This window comes from Bos taurus, chromosome X, assembly GCF_002263795.3.
Source record: "Bos taurus isolate L1 Dominette 01449 registration number 42190680 breed Hereford chromosome X, ARS-UCD2.0, whole genome shotgun sequence".
Classification (NCBI taxonomy): Eukaryota; Metazoa; Chordata; class Mammalia; order Artiodactyla; family Bovidae; genus Bos; species Bos taurus.
Window position 1 is genome coordinate 36,865,034 of NC_037357.1, and position 26,572 is coordinate 36,891,605.

At 52.9% G+C, this 26,572-nt stretch overlaps 1 protein-coding gene across 4 annotated transcripts; it reads left to right on the forward strand.

Moving 5' to 3' along the window:
- Positions 1 to 1,408: 1,408 nt before the first annotated feature.
- DUSP9 (dual specificity phosphatase 9) lies at positions 1,409 to 9,404 on the forward strand. 4 transcript variants are annotated; one of them, XM_059883540.1, is made up of 4 exons: positions 1,409 to 1,545; positions 6,581 to 6,982; positions 8,164 to 8,613; positions 8,864 to 9,138. In XM_059883540.1, exons 2-4 carry the CDS (start codon positions 6,616 to 6,618, stop codon positions 9,034 to 9,036), a joined length of 990 nt encoding a protein of 329 aa, XP_059739523.1. In that variant the 5' UTR covers positions 1,409 to 1,545; positions 6,581 to 6,615; the 3' UTR covers positions 9,037 to 9,138. The 4 variants fall into 4 exon arrangements, with proteins under 4 accessions (XP_059739523.1, XP_059739522.1, XP_024844003.1 ...); XM_059883539.1 differs by having other exon boundaries at positions 1,445 to 1,545; positions 8,772 to 9,402; XM_024988235.2 differs by lacking the exon at positions 1,409 to 1,545 and adding an exon at positions 5,852 to 6,065 and having other exon boundaries at positions 8,772 to 9,402.
- Positions 9,405 to 26,572: the final 17,168 nt, after the last annotated feature.

The following is a 26,572-nucleotide window of genomic DNA, read 5'->3' on the forward strand; positions in this document are numbered from 1 at the left end:
TCTTTTCTGGTTACCATGTATTTTGCCCCTTTGACAGATCAAAATGGTCCTATTGCTGAACGGCATGCCTTTAAGCACAGGTTGCTATCTTAGCAAAGGGCCCTCTGACTCCAGGACAGTTGGCAGCGTGGACGGCACAGAAGCACAGGGTAGAGTGGCAGGATCCACCCAAACCACCATGGGTTTCGTTTGCCCACCTGCATGCCATCGTCTTGGCAGTTTGATTCCACGCCAGCCCCTGGGGCCTTGCTGCTGAATGGGAGGTGAACGATCAGCCCGGCCCACAGATGCACCTGCCAGTGACGGTAGCCCCGAAAGGCCCAGGCGCTGGAGAGGGGAGGGTGGCAAGGGCAGGCACGTGATGAGGGCTGAAGGAGGCCAAAGGGCGGGCTGGGCCTGCCAGGCTGGTGGCATCTGGACCCTGCCCCAGCTCCCACACCTTGGAGAGAGACTGCTGCAAAGCTGGTGAGGGCCCTTGGAGATGGTGAGGTCTGCTCCATCCCCAAACACGCAGCCTCTGTCCTCTCTTTCCCAGGGGTGATGACTCAGGGGGATTTAGGCTACCGCTGGCATCCCAGCCCTCCCTGCATCCCCCTCCACTCTGGCCCTGTCACCACACAGCGGCGTGACCCCCGGGAAACCACTGCTTCAGTTTCCCTAGCTATAGCAGGGGACCCGTCTCCTCCAACTGCCAGATGGGTGTAAAAACCAAAGGAGGCCCGTGATGGTGGGGGGCCCTGGCCCGAGGGCCAGAGGAAAGCACCCCAGGCCTGCAGACAGCACCTCCTCCCTGACCCACCCCCACCGTCCTGGCCGCACCCCTTCCAGGCACTCAGGCCCCAAAGCTCTAGGAGCCAGAATCTGATACGGGAGGATGGCAGAAGACAGGAGTCAGGGGACCGCGGGTTGGGCGCTTCGGATGCTCTCACCCGGACCTTACACCTTAGCCCCTGGGACATCAGGAGGTGGCCCCTGGGGCCGAGCTGTGTCTGGTCCTCGATGGCCGCAGGAGTGCCAGGGCGGACTGTTCCAGGCAGCCCAGCCCAGGCCCAACTGAGGTCAGGGCCTCCCACCCAACTCCGGCGGCCCAGGCTCAGAGACCCTGCGGCGAGGCGGCTGGGAGCCGGGGCTGCTGGGGCATCCCCCCGCCCCCGCCGAGAGGGGCCGCCGGGGGCAGAGCGGGCGGCGGCGGCAGGTGGGAGGCAGGCGGGCGGGGGAGGTGGGAGCAGACGCCGGGCAGGCCGCGGCCCCTCCCCGCTCCCTCCTCGCGCGCCTCCGCCGGCGACATTGCCCCTCCTGGGCAGGGGGCGGAGAAGACGGCGGCAGGAGGGGAGGAGGCGGCGGCGGCGGAGGCGGGATTTGGAGTTTCCCTCCGCAGCGGCGGCGGCGGCGGCGGCAGCAGCCCCTCGGCTCCAGGCGAGGCCGCCGCCCGAGGCTCCGGTGGCGCGCGGCGGCCGCGGCGGTAGCGCTTCCCGCCGGCCCGGCTTTTGGAAACTTCCCGGCCGCGACGCGCGGAGCCGGCGCAGGAAGCCGAGCGGAACGGAGGTGAGCTGGGCACGCGGCGCCCGGGCACCCACCCCACCCCCACCCAGCCTGGCCGCCCCCCCGACGTGTGTGCGCCTCCGCCCTGCGCCCCCAAAGTCTCTCCAGCGCGCACCCCGTCAGGCCGACGCACGCGCCCCTGGGAGACCCACTCAGTGCGCCCGCCCGTGCACCTCCCGTGTCGATGGCCACGCACACCCCCTGACACACGCGCGTGCACAAACAGTGCACCGCGGACCCAGGGCCCTGCAGTGCACGCCCCGGCAGCCGCTAAGTCACCATCGACTACTGTCCCCAACTCAGGCCAGCACCCATCCCAGACGCTGCCACGCCTCAGTACACACCCAGGCGCGCGTGAGCGTGCGCGCGCGTTCACACCACACACACACACACACACACACACACATACGCACACACACACATAGATACCCAACACATCCTTGGGATATCTGCACTAACACAGCTCCCCTCGCCGGCCCGCACCATCTCCAACTCCCCATATGCTCATCACAGACACCCCACCCACGTTCCCAGTCCAGAGATGCTGACATCTACCCACCCCTGGACGAAGCCCCAACAGGAACCCCCGCCCAGAGGCCGTCGCCGCACTCCTGAAGCCCAGCTGGCTCCCCAGGCCTGCACCTCGTACACCCCCAATATGTGCACACCTGCGGGATTCTGGCTCTTGGGCACCCTGGCCTGCCCCCATGGCACATAGCCCTGCACGTCCTCTAACACATTTCAGTCCCTCCCTCCAACACCTGGCACACCGGTTCTGGAGGCTGCAGCATTTGGTGGCATCTCTGCCAGGCGCCACTGGCTTGCCTTTGCAGCAGCGGTTCACCACCCTGAGGCCCCCCCAGGTGGCTCCCTAAACAGGCCCCGAGTCTCCCCAGCGACTGACTTGGCCTGGTCCCTAAAAGATAAGGAAGGCACTGGGGTGCAAGGTACCGTACTTAGATGGGGGAGGGCAAGGGAGAGGCAGGCAATTGAGATGGAGGCCACCCAGCTGCGGCCAAAGGGGCCCCAGGTGTTGGCACGCACGTAGTAGGTGGATTTCCTGGAGGCAGGAGTCGGAGTGCCCGTGTGTGTGCCCGTCCGTGTGTGTGTGTGTGTGTGTGTGTGTGTGTGTGTCCACCTGCCTGTGCGGTGGGGGGGCGGCGGGGGGAGGAACCGCGTGCGCACGTGTGCTTCTGTGTGTCTGGGTGAGTGACCCGCTGAGGGAGAAAGCCACCCCCCTGGGCTCCCTGGTGCAACAATTGATTTCATTCATTCATGCCTTCTTTGTTCACGAGCATTTCTTCCGTGAGCACCGCATGCCAGGCCCTTCCCTGGGGGGCTGGGGCCAGCTCGGGGCCGGGCACACACCCGCTCCTGCCTTGGAGGAACTCCCAGTCCCGCCAGGAGGCCGACCCGGCAAAGCAGAGAGCCATCACCGCGGAAAGTGGATGTGGAGGAAAAGACACTGGATTTGCCCGGAGCGCTGTGGCTGGGAGTTCTAACCGGGCTGGACGGCCCAATTGCCGCCACTGGGCCGGCGGGACCCAAGTGTTTGGGGGTGGGGGCGGGCGTGGGGGGGCAGGCGGGGCGCCGCTCTCAGGAGGCTCCCGGGCCCCGGGGGCGCATGGGCAGCGCGCTAGAGGCCTACGGGCAGCGGCGTTTCCGCGGCCTCCGAGGGGCACTGCTTGGGCTGGGCGGAGGCCAGGGGCGCCCTGCAGGAGAGGAGGGCGGGCAGCGGGCGCAGCGCCCATCCTACAGGAAGCGCGCAGCCGAGCTCCGCCCGCTTGAGGGGGCCTGGGGAGGCCACTGCGCGCCCGGAGCGCGCGCGCGCTTGGGGAGTGGGTGCGGGGCCCAGGGTCGGCGCCCCTACCCCAGCCGGCGCTGCGGGGGGGCCGGCGAGGGTCGGGGGAGGGGGGCTTGGCGGCGCTCAGCCCTGCACTGCGGAGGTGGCAACAGGTTCCAGGATGTCTTCCTGCTGCTGGCGCAGCGGGCGCTGTTGGCGCTGGGCAGCGAGCACTTTGGTGATTGAACGCCCCCCGCCTCCCCTTGAAGGCTCACTCTCGCGCGGCTGACCAGCAGAGATCTGGGCAAGGGGCAGACCCGCACGACCCCCGCCCAGGGGCAGAATTTGCCTCCCTGGCCTGATGCTGGTCCCCTCCCGCAGGGAGCCGTCTCCAGAAAGCAGGCCTTGGCACCGCAGGGTGACCCTCTCTCCAACCCCCTGAGACCACAGCACCAGGCAGGAGCGGGGGTGTGTCTCTCCCTCTACCTCCCCGTGCAGGGCGGCCACCCCAACTCTGGCGACTTGGCCAAGCCAGACACACCAGGCTGGCACATCCTGGAACCCCTGGGTGCCTTCAACCCCAGCCCACTCCGGGGTCCTGCCCACAGCTGCAGCAGGCCTGGAGGGACCCCCCCCCCACCGCCCCAGGCCTGGTGGCTTCCCACCTCTGCCTGTGGGAACTGGGATGTGAGAGAAACGAAATGCACACACACAACCCCCCCAACTCGGCTCCAGCCTAGCTGGTAACCTCAGGGAACTGAGGTCTGGAGCACAGAGGAGGGAGACAGAAACCTGGGGGAGGGGGAGTGAAGAAGGAATAGAATCAGGACAGGCTGCAGAGGAGGCAGCCCAGGCTAGGGGCGAGGGGACCCAGCCTAGCTGCCCAGGGCCCCTGGAGCCAGGTGATGGGACTAGTGGCCCACTGGGCTGGGAAGGGAGGCAGGGTAGGAAGGGGCAACCGGAGGCCCCTTTGAGGCAACCTGGCTCTCTGTGACCTGCCCTCTCCCCAGCAATACCTCCTGCCGTTTCCTATCCTACTTTATGTTCTGATCAGTGACCTTCCAGCAGTTTTGCACCTTTCACTCCTTAGTTACCTCTCTTATGGTACCCATCCTGTGTGCATAGCTTTACCTTTGTTTACTTAGTTCCTTGGGGTACATTCCCAGTGTGGGGTTCTTCCCAGCTCTGGATGTATATTACCAAGTTAATTTCCAAAAGAGTCACACCAGCATACCTCTAGCAATCAGCAACAGAGTAGCATGCCCATCTCACATGGGTATTCTCAGTCTGAGAACATTGGAAGTGTTACCTTGTTTTCTGTCATTGTTAGCTGGGCTTTTAAATTTGTTTTCCTTCCCATGCCTGAAGTTGTACCTTTCTCCAAATGCCTTGCACCAGTTGCATGTGCTCCTTCATGCAGTCTTTTCTGGTTCCTTGCCCATGTACCTATAAGAGTCTCAACTTTTTGATTCATTTGTATGAGCTTTCTTTTATCTGCTGTACACTTTCCTTCAACTGGCCTATTTGCTTTAGGGCTTTAAGAAAAAAAAGGGGGGGACATAGACCAGACTTTTCAGAAGCTCCGCCACCTCATTTCATTGTCTCAGAATTTATCACACCTGGTATTCTCTCATTCCATCCCTCGGTTTATTACTGACCTGTCCTGCTGGCCTGGGAGTGCCTTGCAAGCAAGGGCCCAAGTGTGCCCTGCCGGTTCATCGTCCTATGTCCACAGAAGGTTCTGGAGGCCACTGTGGGGCCTTTGCTGCAGGGCAGGGCTGAGGGGAGTTGAGGCAAACAGGCCTGGAGATGGGGAGAGGGCTTTGAAAGCCCTGATGGCGACCTGGGCCAGCACAGGGGCAGAGGGGACAGTACAGAAGTGAGAGACATTTCAGTAGAAACGCCTTGACTCTTGACTAGGGAGGCGGCAACCCGAGAAGCCAGGCTGACTTCCAGGATCAGTAGGGCAGGCTCTTGGAGTCTTTGGCCTGGCTCATGCCAGTGAAGCTACTGGGGTGCCCCAAAGCTGCCCTTTGCCTGCCTAGCCTTCCAGCTAGCCCTGGGCCGAGTTCTGGCCAGAAGGCAGCAGTAGATTTGTGGTTCCGCTTTCTTTTCCCCTCCACCATTTCCCTGGCAGCCGTGGTGATGAGCCTGTTATATGGATGAAGCCACTGAAGTCCAGTCCCAGGACCAGATGGTCCAGGGGCACCCCAAGTGAGCCTGGCTGGAGGTAGCCTCTGGGGCTGGGGCACAGGGCTCTTGTCCACACCCCTCCCCCTGCCTCCAGGGGCCTGGCTGGCGCCGGCCAGGGGAGCTGCAGTTGGTCCCCTGCTGGGCCCCTGACCTGCCCTTGGCCTCTGCCCCTGGCCCTGTCCCGCTTGGGTGGAAGCCCCGGCCCAGCGGGCCACTTGCGGGGCCCACTCACCAGCTTTCAAGGGCACCCGTTGGCTCGCTGGCCCCCCTGAGCCCGCCCCCGCCGCCCCGCCCCTCCAAAGGCAACTCCACGTCCAAAGGCAACTGGCTTCCAAGGTGGGAAGCTGGGTCGCAGTGCCAGGAAGCTGCCGGTGCGCGCAGGCGGCGGTGGACTTGTCTCCACGTGCGGCGCGCTCTTTCTGCCATCCTTCCCTCTTCCCAGTGGCCGGGGCCGGGGCAACCCAGCCCGGGAACGACGCCCCTCGAGCCGCGGTGGCTGTGTCCAGGACATCCGCGAGCGATCGCTCGCCGCGGGATCACGCTCCAGGTCTCTCCTTTTGTTTTCTCCGGGTGGAGTCGGGCAGCCCCGAGAGGTCCCGCCTGCCGAGGGCCAGCGCCTGGGCACCGCCTTTATCTCCCCGGCCCCGGCGGGCCGTGGGGACAATCTCGGCCTAGAGCCCCTCTCCCCGCCGCCCCTCAGCGCACGCGGTCCCCCCCAGTCGGAAGCTGAAAAGCGGGGGGTGATCGCGGGCGTGAGAGACGCAGGAAGGGGTCTGAACTCCTCCGAGGGGCCAGGAGGGACCCTAGCGGCTCTCAAAGGGGGCCGTCGGACGCTCAGCCTTGCTCGGCTGGGGCACCTCTCGCATTTCCCTTCTCCGGTGGGGCACTCGAGTGGCTGCCTGGGGCATTTTTCTTGGGGCGCACGGGGGTGCCTTTGGGCATGCCGTGGGAGAGGCAGGAGAAGATCCGGCGATAGAGGGACTCCCCCGCGAGACCCCAGGCGCCCTGTTTCTGGGCGCGCAGATCGCGGGCTCACGTCTCGTGCCTTCCCTCTCTCCGCAGCTCCGGAAGCCCGACGTGCCGGGAGCCGCGAAGCCATGGAGGGTCTGGGCCGCTCGTGCCTGTGGCTGCGCCGGGAGCTGTCGCCCCCGCGCCCGCGGCTGTTGCTGCTTGACTGCCGCAGCCGTGAGCTCTACGAGTCGGCGCGCATCGGCGGGGCGCTGAGCGTGGCCCTGCCCGCGCTGCTGCTGCGCCGCCTGCGGCGAGGGAGCCTGTCGGTGCGAGCGCTACTACCGGGGCCGCCGCTGCAGCCACCGCCCCCCGCCCCGGTGCTCCTGTACGACCAGGGCGGGGGCCGGCACCGGCGCACCGAGGCCGAGGCCGAGGAGTGGGAGGCCGACTCGGTGCTGGGCACTCTGCTGCAGAAGCTTCGGGAGGAAGGCTACCTGGCCTACTACCTACAGGGTAGGTACCGGTGGTGGGCGGCGGGTGGGCACCCGTCTGGGGAGGACCCCTGCCCGGGGAGCACAGGACCCCACCTTCGGAGGGCCATCCGAATCCATCTGATCATGGGCGAGCCCGACCTCCTGTGGTCCAAAGTGGAGATGAGAGTCTGTCCTCCTCTGAGCGTGACCTTGGGGAAGCCCTTCACTCTTGGGAGCCCCAGTTTCTGAGCCTGGAAAATGGGAGAATCTGATCTGACCTGGCTCCGGGAACCCCAGCGGGTCCCTATCGCCCCCCTCCCCCAGCTGCTCAGCCATGGGTGAAGGAGGCTGGAGCCCCAGGACAAATCTCCCCTGCTCACCGAAGGGTCTGGAAGGGGGAGGGGAAGACGGGGGCTGGCGGGGCGGGGGCGGGGGGGTGGACGACAGGGAGAGAAGCTGCAACGGCAGAGACCTTCCCCGCTTCCCCTCCCCCTGCCATGGTCAGCGCAGGGCTGGGGGAGGCGATGGACAGACACAGACGTGTTGGCTCCTTGCCAAGCCAAACACACCCTCTGCCTCAGAGATCCAGGATAGAGACAGGATTTCCAGGAACCTAGACCCCTCTCCCCATTGAGGAGGGTCATTGTACTGTCCTCCCTTGCTCAATTCTGAATGTGCAGAGATATAGAAATATAGAACCTGTTGGATTTCTAGCGCCGCCCACCCCCCCAGTCCGAGGAAAATAGTAGTTATTTGGAGATGGAGATGTTCCCTTCTGAGCACCTTGGGAACATCCAGGTGGCACGCTATACACTCTCCCAGGCTCTCTGAAGAGCACGCAGACGTGGCTGTGCCCTGGCCCCTGATCTCCGGAATCACTCAGGCAGACAACTCACATCTGAACCTTTCCTCGTCTTTAACTGATGCCTGCTGTCCTTCCCAAGGCTGGCACTACGTGTTGAGCCCTCACGCCCGCCTTGGCTTGGCCCCAGGGATGTGAGATCCTCTTTGGTTTGCCGTCCAGAGGACCGGCTCCAGAGACACCACTTGGGACACCACGTAGGTCAAGGCTGCTCACTCCTGAGTGCCCCTTGGGTACATCTGCCCACCCACCTCTTCAGGCATCAGAAGGATCTAGGATTGCATCCCTAACCCCAGCCAGGGCACTTAGCTGCCCGGGAGGCTACCTCAATGGGCCCCTCGTTTCATCCCCTCTCCCAGGTGGCTTCAGCAGATTCCAGGCCGAGTGCCCTCACCTCTGTGAGACCAGCCTCGACCGCCGGGGGGGCCCGAGCATGGCCCCACTGCCCAGCCCAGTGGTGGGGCTGGGGGGCCTGTGCCTGGGCTCCGACTGCTCTGATGTGGATTCCGAGCCTGACCGTGATGCCATGAGCTGCGGCCTGGATTCTGAGGGCGCCACACCCCCCCCAGCGGGGCTGCTGCCGTCCTTCCCTGTCCAGATCTTGCCCAACCTGTACCTGGGCAGTGCCCGTGATTCAGCCAACGTGGAGAGCTTGGCCAAGCTGGGCATCCGCTACATCCTCAATGTCACCCCCAACCTCCCCAACCTCTTCGAGAAGAATGGCGACTTTCACTACAAGCAGATCCCCATCTCGGACCACTGGAGCCAGAACTTGTCCCAGTTCTTTCCGGAGGCCATCGCGTTCATTGGTGAGTCCACTCCGCCCTCCCCACTCCTTCCCCAGCCCCCCCAGGCCTGCCTTCCCCCTGGGCCCAGCCCAGGATGGCCCTGCTGGGGCCAGGCAACTCCTAGGATGTGATCCCCGTGATGGGCCATCTCACACAGGGCCCCCATCTGCCCCCACTAGACGAGGCCTTGTCGCAGAACTGCGGGGTGCTCGTTCACTGTCTGGCGGGTGTCAGCCGGTCCGTCACTGTCACCGTGGCCTACCTCATGCAGAAGCTGCACCTCTCGCTCAACGATGCCTACGATCTGGTCAAGAGGAAGAAGTCCAACATCTCGCCCAACTTCAGCTTCATGGGGCAGCTGCTGGACTTCGAGCGCAGCCTGCAGCTGGAAGAGCGCCGTGCCCGGGAGAGGGGCAGCGGGGGGCAGGAGTCAGCCGCCTCTGATCCCCCCTCTTTCTTCACCACCCCAACCAGCGATGGTGTCTTTGAGCTGGATGCCACATAGGGCCCCAGGGCACCCTCCAGTGGGTGTGCCCAGCCCAGCCACCCACGTGCTGGGGAGGAGGCCAGAGGGGGCTTGGCCTAAGCGGGGGCGGGGTGGGGGGAGGTGGGGGGAAAGCACAATACCTCATTCGGGGCTGTGGGATGAGGCAGAGGCTGGGGACCCCCTCCAGGGTGGCGGTGGGGACAGCCCTGTCCTACCCACTGGAAACATCCACGGGGAATCCTATTAAACGTGCCTACGGGCCAGGCCTGGGGCCACCGGCCTGACCCGCGCCACTTTGGGGCGGAACCCCGCTCCAGAACCTGCCTGTTCTACGACTGTTACTTTTCTTTTGTGGGGGGTGGTTGGAGGTGGGGGGTGGATTCCCATTCCGAGGGACGATTCCAGGTGGCTGCCGGTTCCCAGGGCCCAGGAGATGTGTGCTTGGCCAACTCCCGAGCCTCCCCGGGGTCTCCCATTCAGGAAGCACATGGGCCTCTTATGGCCACAGGGACCTGCTCCCAGCCCCATTCCTGTTGCCCCATGGCTAGACCACCACCACCACCAGCATAGTCACCTGCTGCTCCTCCACAGGGGCCTGAGGTCTCCTGGGATGGGGGGGTGGGGGGGGTGGGGGGGGGGACTCCCAAGGGACATGACCTGGAGACTCAGCAGCCACCCCGCAGCCACAGGGACCATCCGTGTCTGGGTGCGCTCTTCACCAGGAGCCGCTGGGCAGGTTCCTGGCCTCACATCTGGCGCCCTGACTGTTTATCCACTTGACATTTGAAAAGATGCTTTTTTTTTTTTTCCTCTTCCCCCAGATGTCTTGACAGGATCACTGGGGCTCTTTGTGACTGAGGGTGGTCAGACTGCCGCCGGAGGAGATGGGGGTCTAAGCAAGAGCTGGGTGGGGATGGGGAGAAGACAGCCTGGAATTTGCTGCTGTGGGTCCCACGCAGCCCTGGTTGGATTGGGGGGTGGGGAAAGGGCCAAGCGTCACACACACACACACACACGGTCATTCACTGCAGTACATCTCCCTGATGAGCAGCCTGTGTGCATGTATGTCTGTGTGTCCACGTATCAGCACTTGCACACACACACCCTCTTGGTTTACGAACCCAGCCTGGGACCAGCAGTCCCTGTGGCCAGGCCATCTCACCCTGGGGAATCCACAGCGTGGTTGCTTTCTTTAATTGTTCCTCAATAAATGGTTTCTGTTGAGATCCTGAGCACCTTGGAGAGTCTGGAGGGGAAGGTGGGGAGGGAGGCCTGGGGAAGGGGGTGCATGGGGGATTCGCACACCACACCCTGTCACCACTGTCATGTGCCATCCAGCATCCACACTGCCCAGCCTCTGGCTGAACCCCTCCTGTACTCACAAGCCACTGAACTCCAACTCCGTGCCCCATGGCTTGGGACTAGGGCGCAGGCTGCAGACTAGCATGCAGCTGCAAGTCAGAGGCCTCCTGCTCATGGTCAGCTTCCCAGAGTGGGAGGGAGGCACTGAGATCTGGTGATGCAGCAAATGACGTCAGGTCCCCAGGGTGGCAAACAGACGAGGGGAGCAAGGGCTCGGGTGTGACCGTGAGGGGTGGGCACTTGAGCCCCGAGACTCAGTGCGGAGCCAAACCCAAGCCCCAGGACAAGGAGATGGAGCCACAGGAAGACCCAAGCTGGTGAGGGATGTGGGAAGACTGCTCGTCCCAGCGTGCGGCCCTCTGGCTGACACAGGGTGGAGTTGGGACTCCAGAGGCTGGGGCTGGGGGCTGGGGGAGCATGCGGAGGCCACTGGGTCACCTGAAGTGACAGCAGGGCCTTGTTCCTCTCTGGCCTCCTCCAGGGCCTTCTGCACACTGGAGCTGGAGCAGCCATTCTAAAGTCACAATTCCCGTTGACAGAGACACAGCTGGAAGTGGAAGGGAGCTGGAGGGTGGGCAGAAACAAGCACGGTGTGAGAAGTCACTGGAGACTTTATGGGCAATGTGGCCCACATGTCTAGAGCCACCCTCCTGGTCCAGAACCTTTAAAATGGAGAATGAACCTAAAAACCTGTTTGCATGAATGGCTGAGCTGGTAGGGAAACAAGTGAAAGCCTCCAAGATCAGGAATGATACTTGAGTCCAGAGAAGTAAGTCAGCTCTGGGGCCAGCACCTGACCCAGGGGCATCTACACCCAGGAGCCAGAGCCCATCCTTTCTCCTGAGACAGCTTTCCATGGCTTTCCAGACACCAATCATGGGATGGGAGATACCGCCTGGGCCCACACATAAAGCCAGGACTTTTGAAGGGTGGTGCTGTGCTCTCAACAGGTGTCTTCAGCACAGTATCCTGCCCCCCACCCCAAGATGGCCTCATGGGAATCCTGGAATCCTGTGCATATGGCAAAAAGGGACTCTGCAGATGTGATTAAGTCACGGATCTTGAGATGGGGAGATTGTCCTGGGTTACCCAGGTGGGCCCTAAATGCATCTTTATAAGGGAAAGAGGGCCACAGGAGAGTGAGATGAGATGCAATGATAGAAAAGAGGTCAGAGTCAGAGAGATTCCAAGATACAACACTGCTGGCTTTGAAGAAAGATGAAGGGGACCCAGCCAAGGAATGTGGGTGCTCTCTAGAAGGTGGAAAAGGCAAGACAACTGATTCTTTCCTTGAGACTCTTCAAGGAATGCAGCCCTGCCCACACCTCAATTTTAGCTCAATTAAATCTGTGTTGGATTTCTGACCCTTTTAGAAGTAAAATCTCCAAAGGTTCATGGGGAATCTTGGTTCCCAACCAGAAACTTGATTTCCCATCCTGCCTTGTAGCTAATTATGGCCAAGTTCTTCCATGATATCTGCTTCTCCATCAGAACCCTTAGCGTATTTATCATAGTATTTGAAATGACTGGTCTGGTAATTCCAACATCCCTGCCATAGCTGAGTCTGGTTCTGATGCTTGCTCTGTCTCTTCAAACTGTAGAGGGTTTTGCCCGTTAGTGTGCCTTGCAATTTTTTGGTTGAAAGTCAGGCACGATGTCCTGGATAAAGGAGCTGCAGGAAGGAGGTCTTTACTTACTAGTGGTGGAAGGGGAAGTGTTCTGCAGTCCAATGGTTAGCTCTCAGTGTTTTGGTGAGCCTGTGCTTCTGGGTTGTGATCTTCGCAAGTGCTTATCAGTGCCCCCTCTCCAAGGTGGGCTAGGATGGCTACAGGGGGCTGAAGTTGCATATTTCCCTTCCCCCAAGTCCCTTAGACTCTAATAAAACCCCAATAGGTCAGACTCTGGTATAATGGTTTGTCTTCAGAGCAGGCTTTGTTAAGAACAGAATGCTCTGGTGTATTTCAAAGTATCAACTTTCCCCTCTCCCCCAACTGGAAACATGAGGAGATTGTTCTCCAGTATTCACTCTGAGAATCTGATGGGGCTCCTAGAGGTAAAACTCACAGAAGTGTAGGAGGTGAGAACCTCCCTAAGATTAGGCTCCTTGCAGTTTTTAACTCTCATACTTCTCCACACTAGCCTCCAGCAAATCATTAGTTAAAGCTCAGGTTTTCCTACCCCAACACTGTACCCACTCACAAGTTTCTGCTCTGGTAAACTGTGGTTTTCTGTATCCACCTGTCTGTTTCTTCAGTTTTGTGAGCAATACTTTGCCATTTGACCTCTGTTCTCTAATGGATCTAAAAACAGTTGTTGGTTTTTCAGTTTGTTCAACATTTTCTTGTTGTTGGCATCAAGTGATGACTCCCAGGCTCCTCACGTGCCAGATAATAGACTGGAAATTCCCTGGGTCTGTTTTGATTGGCTGATTCTTTATCATTACAGATTACATTTTTATGCTTCTTCTCTCTCAGTCAGAAAGTCTTGGTGGTGGAGTTCACCTCTTTTGTTTCCTTTCTCTCTGGTACCACCAGGTCTTCACCACCTTAAAACGGTTGATTCATATATCTGCCAAGTTTTCCAATCATGTATGGAGAGAGGGAAATTCTGGACCATGTTATTCCTTCATGGCCATATCAGTATTAACTTTAAGCTTTGTTAAGACAAAAATGCATGCTAGGTTTTCTAGAGTAATTGCTAAAAGAATATAAATAGAGTATACTACTTTCAAACTAGTAGAGGAAAATATCATATAATAACAAGGAAAAAAATCTCAATTCAAAAGTCAAAAGAGGAAAATAAAGAAATAGAAACATTGGAATAAGTAGAAAGCATAAAATAAAATTTTAGAAATTAGGCCAAACATCACTAAACAAAATCGACTAAATTCTTCAATTGAAGACAAGATTTTTAAAAATCCACCCATAAGCAGTTTGTAGGAGGGACATCTAGAGACTTCCATGGTGGTGCAGTGGTGGAGACTCCATACTTCCACTGCAGGGGGAATGGGCTCAATTCCTGGATGGGGGACTAAGATCCCCCATGCCACGCAGCCCAGCCAAAAAAAATAATAAGAAGAAGAAGAATACACAAAAATAAAAATTAAAAGACTGGTACATCTAAATGATAGGACAGAAAAGGAAAATATTGAAAAGTCAGGACTTCTAGCTATGGCCAAATGAGGATATCAACAAATAACCTCAAAAAAAAAAAAAATAAAGCTGGACAAAGCTGACAAATACCTTTATGATCTAGAACTTAACCAAAGGTATATAATAAAATGAGAAGTTGAACTGTGGGAATCTGTGGCATTCTGGCCTAGAGTTGCTCCCATCCTTCCCAGCTCAGTTTGTCATGGAGGTTCTACCAGTACAAGGCAGCTCAAGAAAACCAGCAGCTTCTCTGCCTAGGTTTGAAGGGGGCTAAGTCAATTTGGTGGGGAATATCCACATCCAGGGACATTGTCAATGGAAATAAACTTCTCGGGGGAAGACCAACAGGGAAGGGCCAACAACTCAGCTCTACTAGACAGGTTGTGAATGTGGTTGGGGCAAGCGTGTTCCTGACTAGTTGGAGAATGGAGAGGTCCCAATCTAATCATGTTTCCTGACTACACTGAGGCTATACACATGTATGTAGGAGATTCAAAGGCGTCAGGGGAAAGAAAACCCTGGGAAGGCCTGAAAATAACCTGAACGTTGAAAGAACTCCCCTGCCCACACACAGATACATCAGAGCACACAAGCCTTAGTGGCCTGAGATCTTTCAACATAGTTTCTGACTAATCATTGACTGGCCACTAAGCTGGACAGATATGCGGCAGCCCCTAGGAAACCAGGCTTACATTTTAAACTGTTTTTTTTTTAATTCAACAGAGACACCACTGACTGCAGCTGGGGGTGGGAGACAGTACAGTTTCACAGACTTAGTGCAAAAAAGTTACACAACAAAGAAACAAGTACACACACACACACACACACACACACTGAAAACTACTTCTAGGGGTAAAGGGAATATCATAATCCAGAGTTGATAGAAACTATATTCCAAATCCTGAAAGATGATGCTGTGAAAGTACTGCACTCAATATGCCAGCAAATTTGGAAAACTCTGCAGTGGCCACAGGACTGGAAAAGGTCAGTTTTCATTCCAATCCCAAAGAAAGGCAATGCCAAAGAATGCTCAAACTACCGCACAGTTGCACTCATCTCACACGCTAGTAAAGTAATGCTCAAAATTCTCCAAGCCAGGCTTCAGCAATATGTGAACTGTGAACTTCCAGATGTTCAAGCTGGTTTTAGAAAAGGCAGAGGAACCAGAGATCAAATTGCCAACATCTGCTGGATCATGAAAAAAGCAAGAGAGTTCCAGAAAAACATCTATTTCTGCTTTATTGACTATGCCAAAGCCTTTGACTGTGTGGATCACAATAAACTGTGGAAAATTGTGAAAGAGATGGGAATACCAGACCACCTGATCTGCCTCTTGAGAAATCTGTATGCAGGTCAGGAAGCAACAGTTAGAACTGGACATGGAACAACATACTGGTTCCAAATAGGAAAAGGAGTTCGTCAAGGCTGTATATTGTCACCCTGTTTATTTAACTTATATGCAGAGTACATCATGAGAAAAGCTGGACTGGAAGAAACACAAAGTGGAATCAAGATTGCCGGGAGAAATATCAATAACCTCAGATATGCAGATGACACCACCCTTATGGCAGAAAGTGAAGAGGAACTAAAAAGCCTCTTGATGAAGGTGAAAGTGGAGAGTGAAAAAGTTGGCTTAAAGCTCAACATTCAGAAAATAAAGATCATGGCATCCGGTCCCACCACTTCATGGGAAATAGATGGGGAAACAGTGGAAACAGTGTCAGACTTTATTTTTCTGGGCTCCAAAATCACTGCAGATGGTAACTGCAGCCATGAAATTAAAAGACATTTACTCCTTGGAAGGAAAGTTATGACCAACCTAGATAGCATTTTCAAAAGCAGAGACATTACTTTGCCAATAAAGATTCGTCTATTCAAGGCTGTGTTTTTCCTGTGGTCATGTATGGATGTGAGAGTTGGTCTGTGAAGAAGGCTGAGCACCAAAGAATTGATGCTTTTGAACTGTGGTGTTGGAGAAGACTCTTGAGAGTCCCTTGGACTGCAAGGAGATCCAACCAGTCCATTCTGAAGAAGATCAGCCCTGGGATTTCTTTGGAAGGAATGAAGCTAAAGCTGAAACTCCAGTACTTTGGCCACCTCATGTGAAGAGTTGACTCATTGGAAAAGACTCTGATGCTGGGAGGGATTGGGGGCAGGAGGAGAAGGGGACGACAGAGGATGAGATGGCTGGATGGCATCACTGACTCGATGGACGTGAGTCTCAGTGAACTCCAGGAGTTGGTGATGGACAGGGAGGCCTGGTGTGCTGCAATTCATGGGGTTGCAAAGAGTCGGACATGACTGAGCGACTGATCTGATCCGATCTGATCTGATTGTCTAAAATGTTCAATTTGGGGGGACCTCCTTGTTGTCCAGTGGCTAAGTCTCCACACTCCCAATGCTGGGGTCTCAGGCTCCATCCCTAGTCAGAGAATTAGATCACACGTGCCACAACTATAGATCCCACATGCCACAATTAAGACCCAGCACAGCCAAAGAAATAAATATTTGTTTAAAAGTTCAATTTTCAACAAAAGAATTGTATAACATGCAAAGAAACAATAAAGTATGATCCACATTAGGGAAAGAAGTCAGCAGAAACTGTCTCTGAGTGTTTCCAAATGCTAGAATTGGCAGATGATAACTTCAAAGCACATATTATAAATAGGTTCAAAGTACTAAAGGAAGCCATGTTTAAAGAGTTAAAGGAAAGTATGATGACAACAACAAATCAACAAATAGAGAGTCTCAATATGGATACACAAATTAAGAAATGATAACTAAATGAAAATAGCTTTAAATAGTGCAATAATTGAAATGACAACTTCTTTAGAAGTATTCAAGAGTAGGTTCAAGATGTCATAAGAAATTACTACTGACCTTGAAAATAGATCAACAATATTAATATACACTATACAATCTGGAGAATGGAGAGAAAAATGATAGCACTTCAGACACCTCTGGAACAATATGAAACATTCTAAAATATGTGTATTGGGGGGTTTTGAAGAACAAGGTCAGAATAAGTATTTGAAGAAACAAGACCAAAACTTCCAATATTTTATGAGAAACATTAATCAGATCCAAGAAGTTCAATGAACCCCAAATAAGATAAAGAGATAGTCATAGACACTTTGCAGTCAAACTGTTGAAAGCCAAAGATAGACAATTTTGAAAGGAATAGGAGAAAAATGACCCATGTAGAAGAAAACCATAATAAAATTAACAGTTAACTACTCATCAGAAATAATGGAGGCCAAAAGACAGTGAAGTGACATAATCAAAGAGTTGAAAGAAAAGAAGAGTATCCATCAAAAATTCTGTATCTAGCAAAACTATACCTCAAAAAATTGAAGGTTAAAAAAAGACATTTCCTGGTAAACAAAGACTGGGAGAATTCATTGCTACTATACTTCTTTTGGAGAAGGCAATGGCACCCCACTCCAGTATTCTTGCCTGGAGAATCCCATGGACAGAGGAGCCTGGTAGGCTGCAGTCCATGGGGTCCCTAGGAGTCGGACACAACTGAGTGACTTCACTTTCACTTTTCACTTTCATGCATTGGAGAAGGAAATGGCAACCCACTCCAGTGTTCTTGCCTGGAGAATCCCAGGGACAGGAGAGCCTGGTGGGCTGCCGTCTCTGGGATCGCACAGAGTCAGACATGACTGAAGCGACTTAGCAGCATACTTCTTTACAAGAAATACTAAAAAAAAGTCCTTCAGGCTGACACCAGTTAGTAAGTTGAATTCATAAGAAGAAATGAAGAGGAGCCAAAATGATTAAAATCTGGGTTAATACAAATGTCTCTCCTAACTTTCTTCTCCTAACTTCTTCAAAAAAAAGTAAGATTGTATTGATATAAAGCAATAGCTATAACACTGTCATGTTAAGTTCCTATGATAATCTATATAGATGTAATATATATATGACATTAATAACACAAAAGAGGAAGGCAGGAATGGAGCTATGTTAGAGAAAAGTCTCTACATTTTACCCAAATTAAATGAGTGTTAATATGAAGTAGATTATAATTACTTAAGATATATATTGTAAAATAGTTAAAAATCAACAGAAGAAAAAAAGGTTCACTAAAAAACATTTAACACAAAAGAAGGCAGTCTAGGAGGAAGAGAGCAACAAAAAGACAGAAGATACAGAGAAACCAATAGCAAAATGGCGAATGTAAATTCAGCCATATCAATCACTACATTAAATATTCATGGTCTAAACATCCCAATCAAAAATCAGAGAGTCAAGAAAACAAGATTCAACTATTGAATATATATTGTTTACAAGAGGAATTTAGAGCTTTAAATGCCTATACCAACAACAACAACAAAAAAGTCTCAAATCAATGGCCAAATGATAAATCTTAATAAACAAGAAAAAGAAAAGCAAACTAAATCTGAAACAAGCAGAGGTAAGATAAGTGCAGAAATGAATTAGAAAATAGGAAAACTACAGAAAATCAGTGAAAACAAAAGCTGGTTTTTTGAAAAGACCAACACAGTTGATCTTACCTAGACTGATCAAAAAAAAAGATTACCTCGGACTCAGTGCTTTCACTGCCATAGGCTCAGGTTCAGTCCCTGGTTGGGGAACCTAGACTACGCAATGAGCAAAAAAAAAATAGGTTACCAAGGTCTAGAATGAAAAGAGGAACATTACTACTGAACTAAAAAATGTTAACGATTATAAGGCAAACGTTATGCCAACAAATTAAGACAATTCGGGTGAAACGGACAAAGACACAAATGATCAAAACTGACTTTAAATGAAATGGAAAATCTCAATAGGCTTATAACAAGCAAATAAGTTGAAATAGTAATTGAAAGTCTTCCCACAAAGAAAATCCAACTCCAGAAATCTTCACTGGTGAATTCTATCAAATAAGGCAACTGAAAATGTATGTCCACACAAAAGCTTGCACAGAAATGATCATAGCAGCATTATTCACAATAGCTAAAAGGTGTAAACAACTTAAATGTCCATCAGTGAATCCGTGGATAAATAGAACATGATCTATCCATACAATGGAACATTGTTCAGCTATAAAAATAAATGAAGTACTGATACACGTTGCAACGTGGATGAACTTTGAAATCATTATGCTTAGTGAAATAAGGCAGACACAAAGAGCCACATGTTAGGATTCCATTTATGTAAAATATCTGAAAAGTCAAATCCACAGAGACAGAAAGTAAATCAGTCTTTGCCAGGGGCTGGAGAAGGGGAAGTGGAGAGTTACCACTAACGGGTACAGCATTTTCCTCTGGGGTGATGAAGATGTTCTGGAATTAGATTGTGATGATGTAAACTGTAAATACAGATCTCGTCAATTTCCGATGGGGTTACATCCCAATAAACTCATCATAAGCTGAAAATATCCTAAGTCAAAAATGCACTTAATACACCTAACCTACCATCATAGCTTAGCTTCGACGTGCTCAGAACACTAATATTAGCCTACAATTTGACAAAACCATCTAACACAAAGCTCATTTTATAATAAAGTGTTGAATATCTCATATAAGTGAATAGTGAACTGAAAGTGAAAAACAGAATGGCTATCTGGGTACGGAATTTTGATGAGTGTTGCCAGTTGTTTACCCTCATGATCAAGTAGCTGAGTGGGAGCTTCAGATTACTGCCATGGCCCAGCATCATGAGAGGGGATTGCACCACATATTGCTAGCCTGGAAAAACATCAAAATTGAAAATTCAAAGCATGGTTTCTACTAAATGTGTATTGCTTTCGCACCAGCGTAGAAGTCAAAAAATCGTTAAGTCAAACCATTTTAAGTCAGGGACCATCTGTATACTAAAAAAAAACAATAAATTGTACATTTTAAAGGGTGGATTTTATGGTATGTGAATTATATCTCAGTAAAAAAAATTAAGTTTGAAAGAAAAAGAACTTAACAAGATATGCCAGACAAGTATTCACCAAAAGAAAGATACAGTTGCTATGTTACTATCACTGTATAAGTCGACTATAAAGCACAAGCACACAGATGGAGAGAACAAGCATATGGACACCAAGGGGGGAAGGCGTAGGTGGGATGAATCAGGAGACTGGGGTTGACATAGATACACTACTGTGTATAAAATAGGTGACTAATGAGAACCGACTGCTATAGCACGGGGAATTCTACTCAGTGCTCTGTGGTGACCTAAACAGGAGGGAAATCTAAAAATGAGTGGCTATATGTATACATATACCTGTTCATGTGTAAGTGAACAATGCAGAGAAATAGAGGAAAACAATAGAATGGGAAAGACTAGAGATCTCTCCAAGAAAATTAGAGATACCAAGGAAACATTTCATGTAAAGATGAGCACAATAAAGGACAGAAAAAGTATAGGCCTAACAGAAGCAGACAATATTAAGAAGAGGTGGCAAGAACACACAGAACTGTACAAAAAAGGTCTTAATGACCCAGATAACCCTGATGGTGTGATCACTCACCTAGAACCAGACATCCTGGAGTGTGAAGTCAAGTGGGCCTTAGGAAGCATCACTACGAACACAGCTAGTGGAGGTGATAGACCTCCAGCTGAGCTCTTTCAAATCCTAAAAGATGCTGCTGCTAAAGTGCTGCACTCAATATGCCAGCAAATATGGGAAACTCATCAGGGGCCACAGGACTGGAAAAGGTCAGTTTTCAGTCCAATCCCAAAGAAAGGCAATGCCAAAGAATGTTCAAACTACTTCACAGTTGAACTCATCTCACACGCTAGCAAAGTAATGCTCAAAATTCTCCAAGCAAGGCTTCAACAGTACATGAAATGAGAATTTCCAGATGTTCAAGCTGGATTTAGAAAAGGCAGAAGAACCAGAGGTTAAATTGCCAACATCCACTGGATCATAGAAAAAGCAAGAGAATTCCAGAAAAATATCTACTTCTGCTTCATTGACTACATTAAAGCCTTTGACTGTGTGAATCACAACAAACTGTGGAAAATTCTTCAAGAGATGGGAATACCAGACCACCTTACCTGCCTCTTGAGAAAACTGTATGCAGGTCAGGAAGCAACAGTTAGAATCAGACATGGAACAATGGACTGGTTCCAAATTGGGAAAGGAGTACGTCAAGGCTGCATATTGTCACCCTGCTTATTTAACTTATATGCAGAGTACATCATGAGAAACGCTGGACTGGAAGAAGCACAAGCTGAAATCAAGATTGCCAGGAGAAATATCAATAACCTCAGATATGCAGATGACACAACCCGTATGTCTGAAAGCAAAGAGGAACTAAAGAACCTCTTGATAAAAGTGAAAGAGGAGAGTGAAAAAGCTGGCTTAAAACTCAACATTCAAAAAACAAAGATCATGGCATCCGGTCCCATCACTTCATGGCAAATAGATGGAGAAACAATGGAAACAGCGACAGACTTTATTTTTCTGGGCTCCAAAATCACTGCAGATGGTGACTGCATCCACGAAATTAAAAGACGCTTGCTCTTTGGAAGAAAAGCTATGACCAACCTAGACAGCATACTAAAAAGCAGAGATGTTACTTTGCCAAGAAAGGCCTGTGTAGTCAAAGCTATGGTTTTTCCAGTAGTTCTGTACGGATGTGAGAGCTGGACCATAAAGAAGGCTGAATGCTGAAGAATTAATGCTTTTGAGCTGTGGTGTTGGAGAAGACTCTTGAGAGTCCCTTGGACTGAAAGGAGATCCAACCAGTCAATCTTAAAGGAAATCAACCCTGAATATTCATTGGAAGAACTGATACTGAAGCTGAAACTCCAATACTTTGGCCACCTGATGCGAAGAACTGACTCATTTGAAAAGACTCTGATCCTGGGAAAGATTGAAAGCAGGAGGAGACGGGGACGACAGAGGATGAGAGGGTTGGATGGCATCACTGACTCGATGGATATGAGTTCGAGCAAGTTCCAGGAGATGGTGAAGGATAGGGAAAACAGCAGTACTACAGTCCATGGGGTCACAGAGTTGGACACGACTGAGCGACTGAACAACAAGCCTCAACTGAGGAAAAAGCAACTGGGCCTCTACTCGGAACATCACATGAGGCAGGCTTGGCTCCCTGGCATGAGGGGAACTATAGAACTCTCAGTGGGGCCTGGGTCGGGGGGTGGAATCTAGAGATGAGATTTTTATATTTATCAAGAGAGATCAGATAGGGTCGAAAAATACTGGAAAACTCTCTTCAAGCAAAAATCTAATCTTGTCACTATCCTACCTACAGCCCTCCAGTGGCTCCACAGTGCCCTCTTGAGCAAGTTCACTTTTTCTGGCCAATCTCTGAACCACTTTTCACAACCACCTTCAAGAAATCAAATCGGGTTATTTGCTTCTTCCTGAAACACTCCATACTCCATGTCTTGCCCACCTGAGGAGACAGGGATGGAGACAAGGATACCTGGGCAGAGCTGGGGTTGGGTAGAGAACATGGCTGCCATGGGCCCACCCAGTGGCTGGCAGGAAAGAGCTAGGCTTCGAGTCCTGACAGAGGGCCTGGCTTGCCCCCTTCACCTCCTCAACTGGTCTGCTTCTCTCCTAGTCTCCCTCACAGAGCCCTGTTCCGTCCACCACTGCCAACCTCCATCTTTCCTGTCCTTCTTCAATTGCCTTGACACAGGCTCCCTCCATTTCTTGCCTTGCCGCCTGACACGGTCCCCCAGAAGTGTCAGCCCTGCCCCACTTCCTAGTAGCCCCTCACAGTGAACCCCAGGGGTTGACCCCACTACCCAGGTTCCTATTTCACAAGGAATTAACTCAGTGAAATAGAGGCACAGAGGATGTTAAAGGCAAGAGAACCACTTGCAAGGCTGAGACTCCAATCCAGGGTGCCCCCCGGCCCAGTGTTCTTCCTCTGTCCTCACACCAACAGTTTGTGCTCACCAAAGGAAAGGTAGAGAAGAGCTCCACCATCTTCTTCTCAGTCCCCATATGGCCTTCCTATTCCCAGGGAGCCATCCTCCTTGCCCAGAGGCCAGCAAGAGGTCAAGCACAAGGTTGTGTGACCTTAGCTCACTTTTATGGCCTCTATGCCTCAGTCGAGAAGCAATAGTTAGAAATGGACATGGAACAACAGACTGGGTCCAAATTGGGAGAGGAGTACGTCAAGGCTGTATATTGTCACCCTACTTATTTAACTTATATACAGAGTATATCATGTGAAATGCCAGGCTGGATGAAGCACAAGATGGAATCAAGATTGCCGGTAGAAATATCAATAACCTCAGATACACAGATGACACCACCCTTATGGCAGAAAGCGAAAAAGAGCTAAAGAGCCTCTTGATGAGAGTGAAAGAAGAGAGTGAAAATTTTGGCTTAAAACTCAACATTCAAAAAACGATAATCATGGCATCCGGTCCCATCACTTCATGGCAAATAGATGAAAAACAATAGAAATAGTGAGAGACTTTATTTTGGGGGCTCCAAAATCACTGCAGATGGTGACTGCAGCCATGAAATGAAAAGATGCTTGCTCCTTGGAAGAAAAGCTATGACCAACCTAGATAGTGTATTAAAAAGCAGAGACATAACTTCGCCAACAAAGGTCCGTCTAGTCAAAGCTATGGTTTTTCCAGTAGCCATGTACGGATATGAGAGTTGGACCATAAAGAAGACTGAGCACCGAAAAACTGATCCTTTTAAACTGTGATGTTGGAGAAGGCTTTTGAGAGCCCTTTGGACTGAAAGGAGATCAAATCAGTCCATCCTAGAGGAAATCAACCCTGAATATTCATTGGAAGGACTGATGCTTAAGCTGACACTCCAATACTTTGGCCACCTGATGCAAAGAACTGACTGGAAAAGACCCTGATGCTGGGAAAGATTGAAGGCAGGAGGAGAAGGGGACAACAGAGGATAAGATTGTTGGATGGCATCACTGACTCGATGGACATGGGTTTGAGCAAGCTCCAGGAGTTGTTGATAGACAGGGAGGCCTGGCGTGCTGCAGTCCATGGGGTCGAAAAGAGTCGGACATGATTGAGTGACTGAACTGAACTGATGCGTTGGTCCACCTGTATTCAAAGTAGGGGATGACTCATGAGAATGACTACCTCATAGTCGAGGCTGGAGTTAATCCAGGTGCCTGGCACACAGTAAGTGCTCAATAAAGACTCGCCACTGAGCTAACTCTTCTGATTAGAGAAGGGTGAGGAATGTGTCTCTTATGTTCTAATTCTATATCCCTTCAGGCAGTGCCAAACCACCATGTTCAAAGCCAATCTCGCTGTCTCTCCCCCAAACCCACCCCAGCTGAACCCCTCTTGGTGAATGGTTCCATGGGCCACCACAGACCTCCTCTCCTTCATTCCCCACCCTCAACCCATCACTGACTTCTAAAGAGCTCCCAGGACCACCGCCCTAGTCTCCAGATACCCAGGGAGGGCCCCTAGGTTGAGCATCCCTGAAACTCCTGACACCCAGGGGTTTGCTCCAGGACAGAGCATGAGACCCACCCTGAGTGGCCCAGAACGAGGGAGACAGCTTCGTCTCATCTCACCCACAGGGGCTCCCCTGTCCATCACCAACTCCAAGGGCTTGCTCAAACTCACATCCATCGAGTCAGTGATGCCATCCAAGCATCTCGTCCTGTGTCGTCCCCTTCTCCTCCTGCCTTCAATCTTTCCCAGCATCAGGGTCTTTTCCAATGAGTCAAATGCCAAATTTGATCATCAAGTGCCAAAGTATTGCAGTGTTAGCTTCAGCATCAGTCTTTCCAGTGAATATTCAGGACTGATTTCCTTTAGGATGGACTGGCCAGTCCTTTGATCCCGACTCCCAACTCACAGAAGCTCAGCACCTGCCCAGCGTGGACAATGGCGCTGTCTGGCTCCCACCCCAACGCTGGCTCATCACTGGCCAGAGGCTTCCCCAGCCTGGCTCCAGTCTGACAGGTCCCTCCAGTAGCAGCCCCAGTGCCTGAGCACCTGCTGTTCCCTGAGCCTGGAAATGCTCCCATGGCCTGGGTGACCCAAAGCTTTCTTTTCACAAACTGCCCCTCAGATGGGAAGGGCTTGGAGGGATGAAGGGAAGGATGCCACCTCTGCCTGACTCGGAAGAAGGCAGGATTTGGGGGAGACGTGGTTCTGAGCAGCTGCCCCAGGTGCTGAAGGATCAACGGGGGTGGGGGGAGGGGGTGGGCTCTTGGGGAACACGTGACCTTGGCGCCACCTACTGGCCGGAAGTCAAATTGCACTGTATCTCCCTGCGGCCTGACTTCCTGGTGGCTCAGATGGTAAAGCATCTGCCTACAATCCGGGAGACCCGGGTTCAATCCCTGGATCGGGAAGATCTCCTGGAGAAGGAAATGGCAACCCACTCCAGTATTCTTGCCTCGAAAATCCCATGGACAGAGGAGCCTGGTAAGCTATAGTCCATGGGGTCACAAAGAGTCGGACATGACTGAGTGACTTCACTTCCCTGCGGCCAGAGCCAGGGCTGACTCTTCAGTGAGGACCAGGGGGCAACCTGGGCTGGGTGTCTCTGAAGGAGTGCCATTCCTTCTGGAAGGCTGGCTCTGGTGTGCCGGCTCAAGCCTCCAGGAGCAGCCAGCGGCTACTCTCTCCTGCGTCTGAGGAAGCCCAGCCCCTCCGCTGCAGGGCCTTCTGTGTAAGAGTGGGCACCCTTGACCCGCGGGCCCAGCGCTTGGCGCACACTAAAGGCCCCATCAATTTGGACGGCAGAATGAGACAGTGTGGGTGTACTGGGGAGACAGTATGAACAACCGAAATGAGGGAAGGAGAGCCAGTGAAGTGGACGTCTGAGGGGGCAGGACAGTTCTTGACAAGGCCCCAAGTGGCAGGCAGGCCAGGTTGCTGGAGGTTAAGAGGCCAAGCTCTGGAGACCTGGCCACAGTCCCTTGGACTGCTGGCAGCTGGTGTGGTGGGACCTCACTGTTTGACTGTTTGACCCTGAGGCCTTGAGCAAACGACAGCCTAAAAGTGCCCGTGGTGACAGAGGATGAAGCTGCCTTCCCCCACAGGACTTGCCCCAGGGCTCAGGGGCCCATAGGTAGATGTATATGGAAGGTAGTGAGTGGGGGGAGGAGAAAGCCAGAGAAGGCACTTGGGGTTTGGGAAGCAGCAGGCAGGCATGCCCTGTTCCAGCCCCACCCCTGAGCACCAGGCCAGCCCTGCTCTGGGGTTTCTCGCTGCCTCCGTTCAGGGCCCAAATGTCAACACGGAGAAGTGTCTTCATCAGGTTCTGCAGTGGCTGGACGGGGCGGAGCTCCAGAGCCCGGCCTTGATAGGTCCAGAGCCTTTCCTAGTGCTGCTCAGGGCGACTCAGGCTGGCACGGGCCGGTAGGGCGAAGGGGTGGCCTGCTGGCCCAGAACTCAGGGTGCTCCCTCTGGCCCGGATGGGGCCAAGGTCCTCAGAGTCTTCCCGTGAGGAGCACAAACAGGGCAAAGGCCCTGTGGAGCCTGGAGCCCAGGTGCACCGAAGCCACGACCCAGCACACGGTGCGGGCCCCAGTGGCGCCCCCTACTGGCCAGGGGCTCCTCCCTCAGCCTTGGATACCGAGGCTGGAGAGCCTTTGCCTGCAAACACAGGGCGTGCACTGTCCGTCCAGGGCCCCAGGAAGCAAGGGAAGGAACGGAGAGGGCAAAAAACGGCCCAGGACTCTAGTTGCCCCTGAGCACAGCCCAGCCCAGCCCTGGAGGCCTGGAGACAGCCCTCGCCGCCTCCCACCCCCGCTGCCAGCAGGAGATGCGCCCATTCTCTCCCAGGGCCCCAGAGCCACATGCAGGCCGACCCCAAGTGGTGGCCCTGCTGGCCTGCTGGGCTGACTCTTGCTAGCACTTTGGAGAGTGAGGACAGGAAGTCCTTGGCCCACCGGGTGCTTGTGTGCGGAAGTTCGGGCAATGATGGACCAAGTCTCACGGCCGTGGACCTGCCTCCTTGATTTCCTTCCCGTGGAAGACACCCAGCCCCTTCCACCCTCGCCCTGCCACCCCTCATCCCTCCTTCCAGCTCACCACTGCC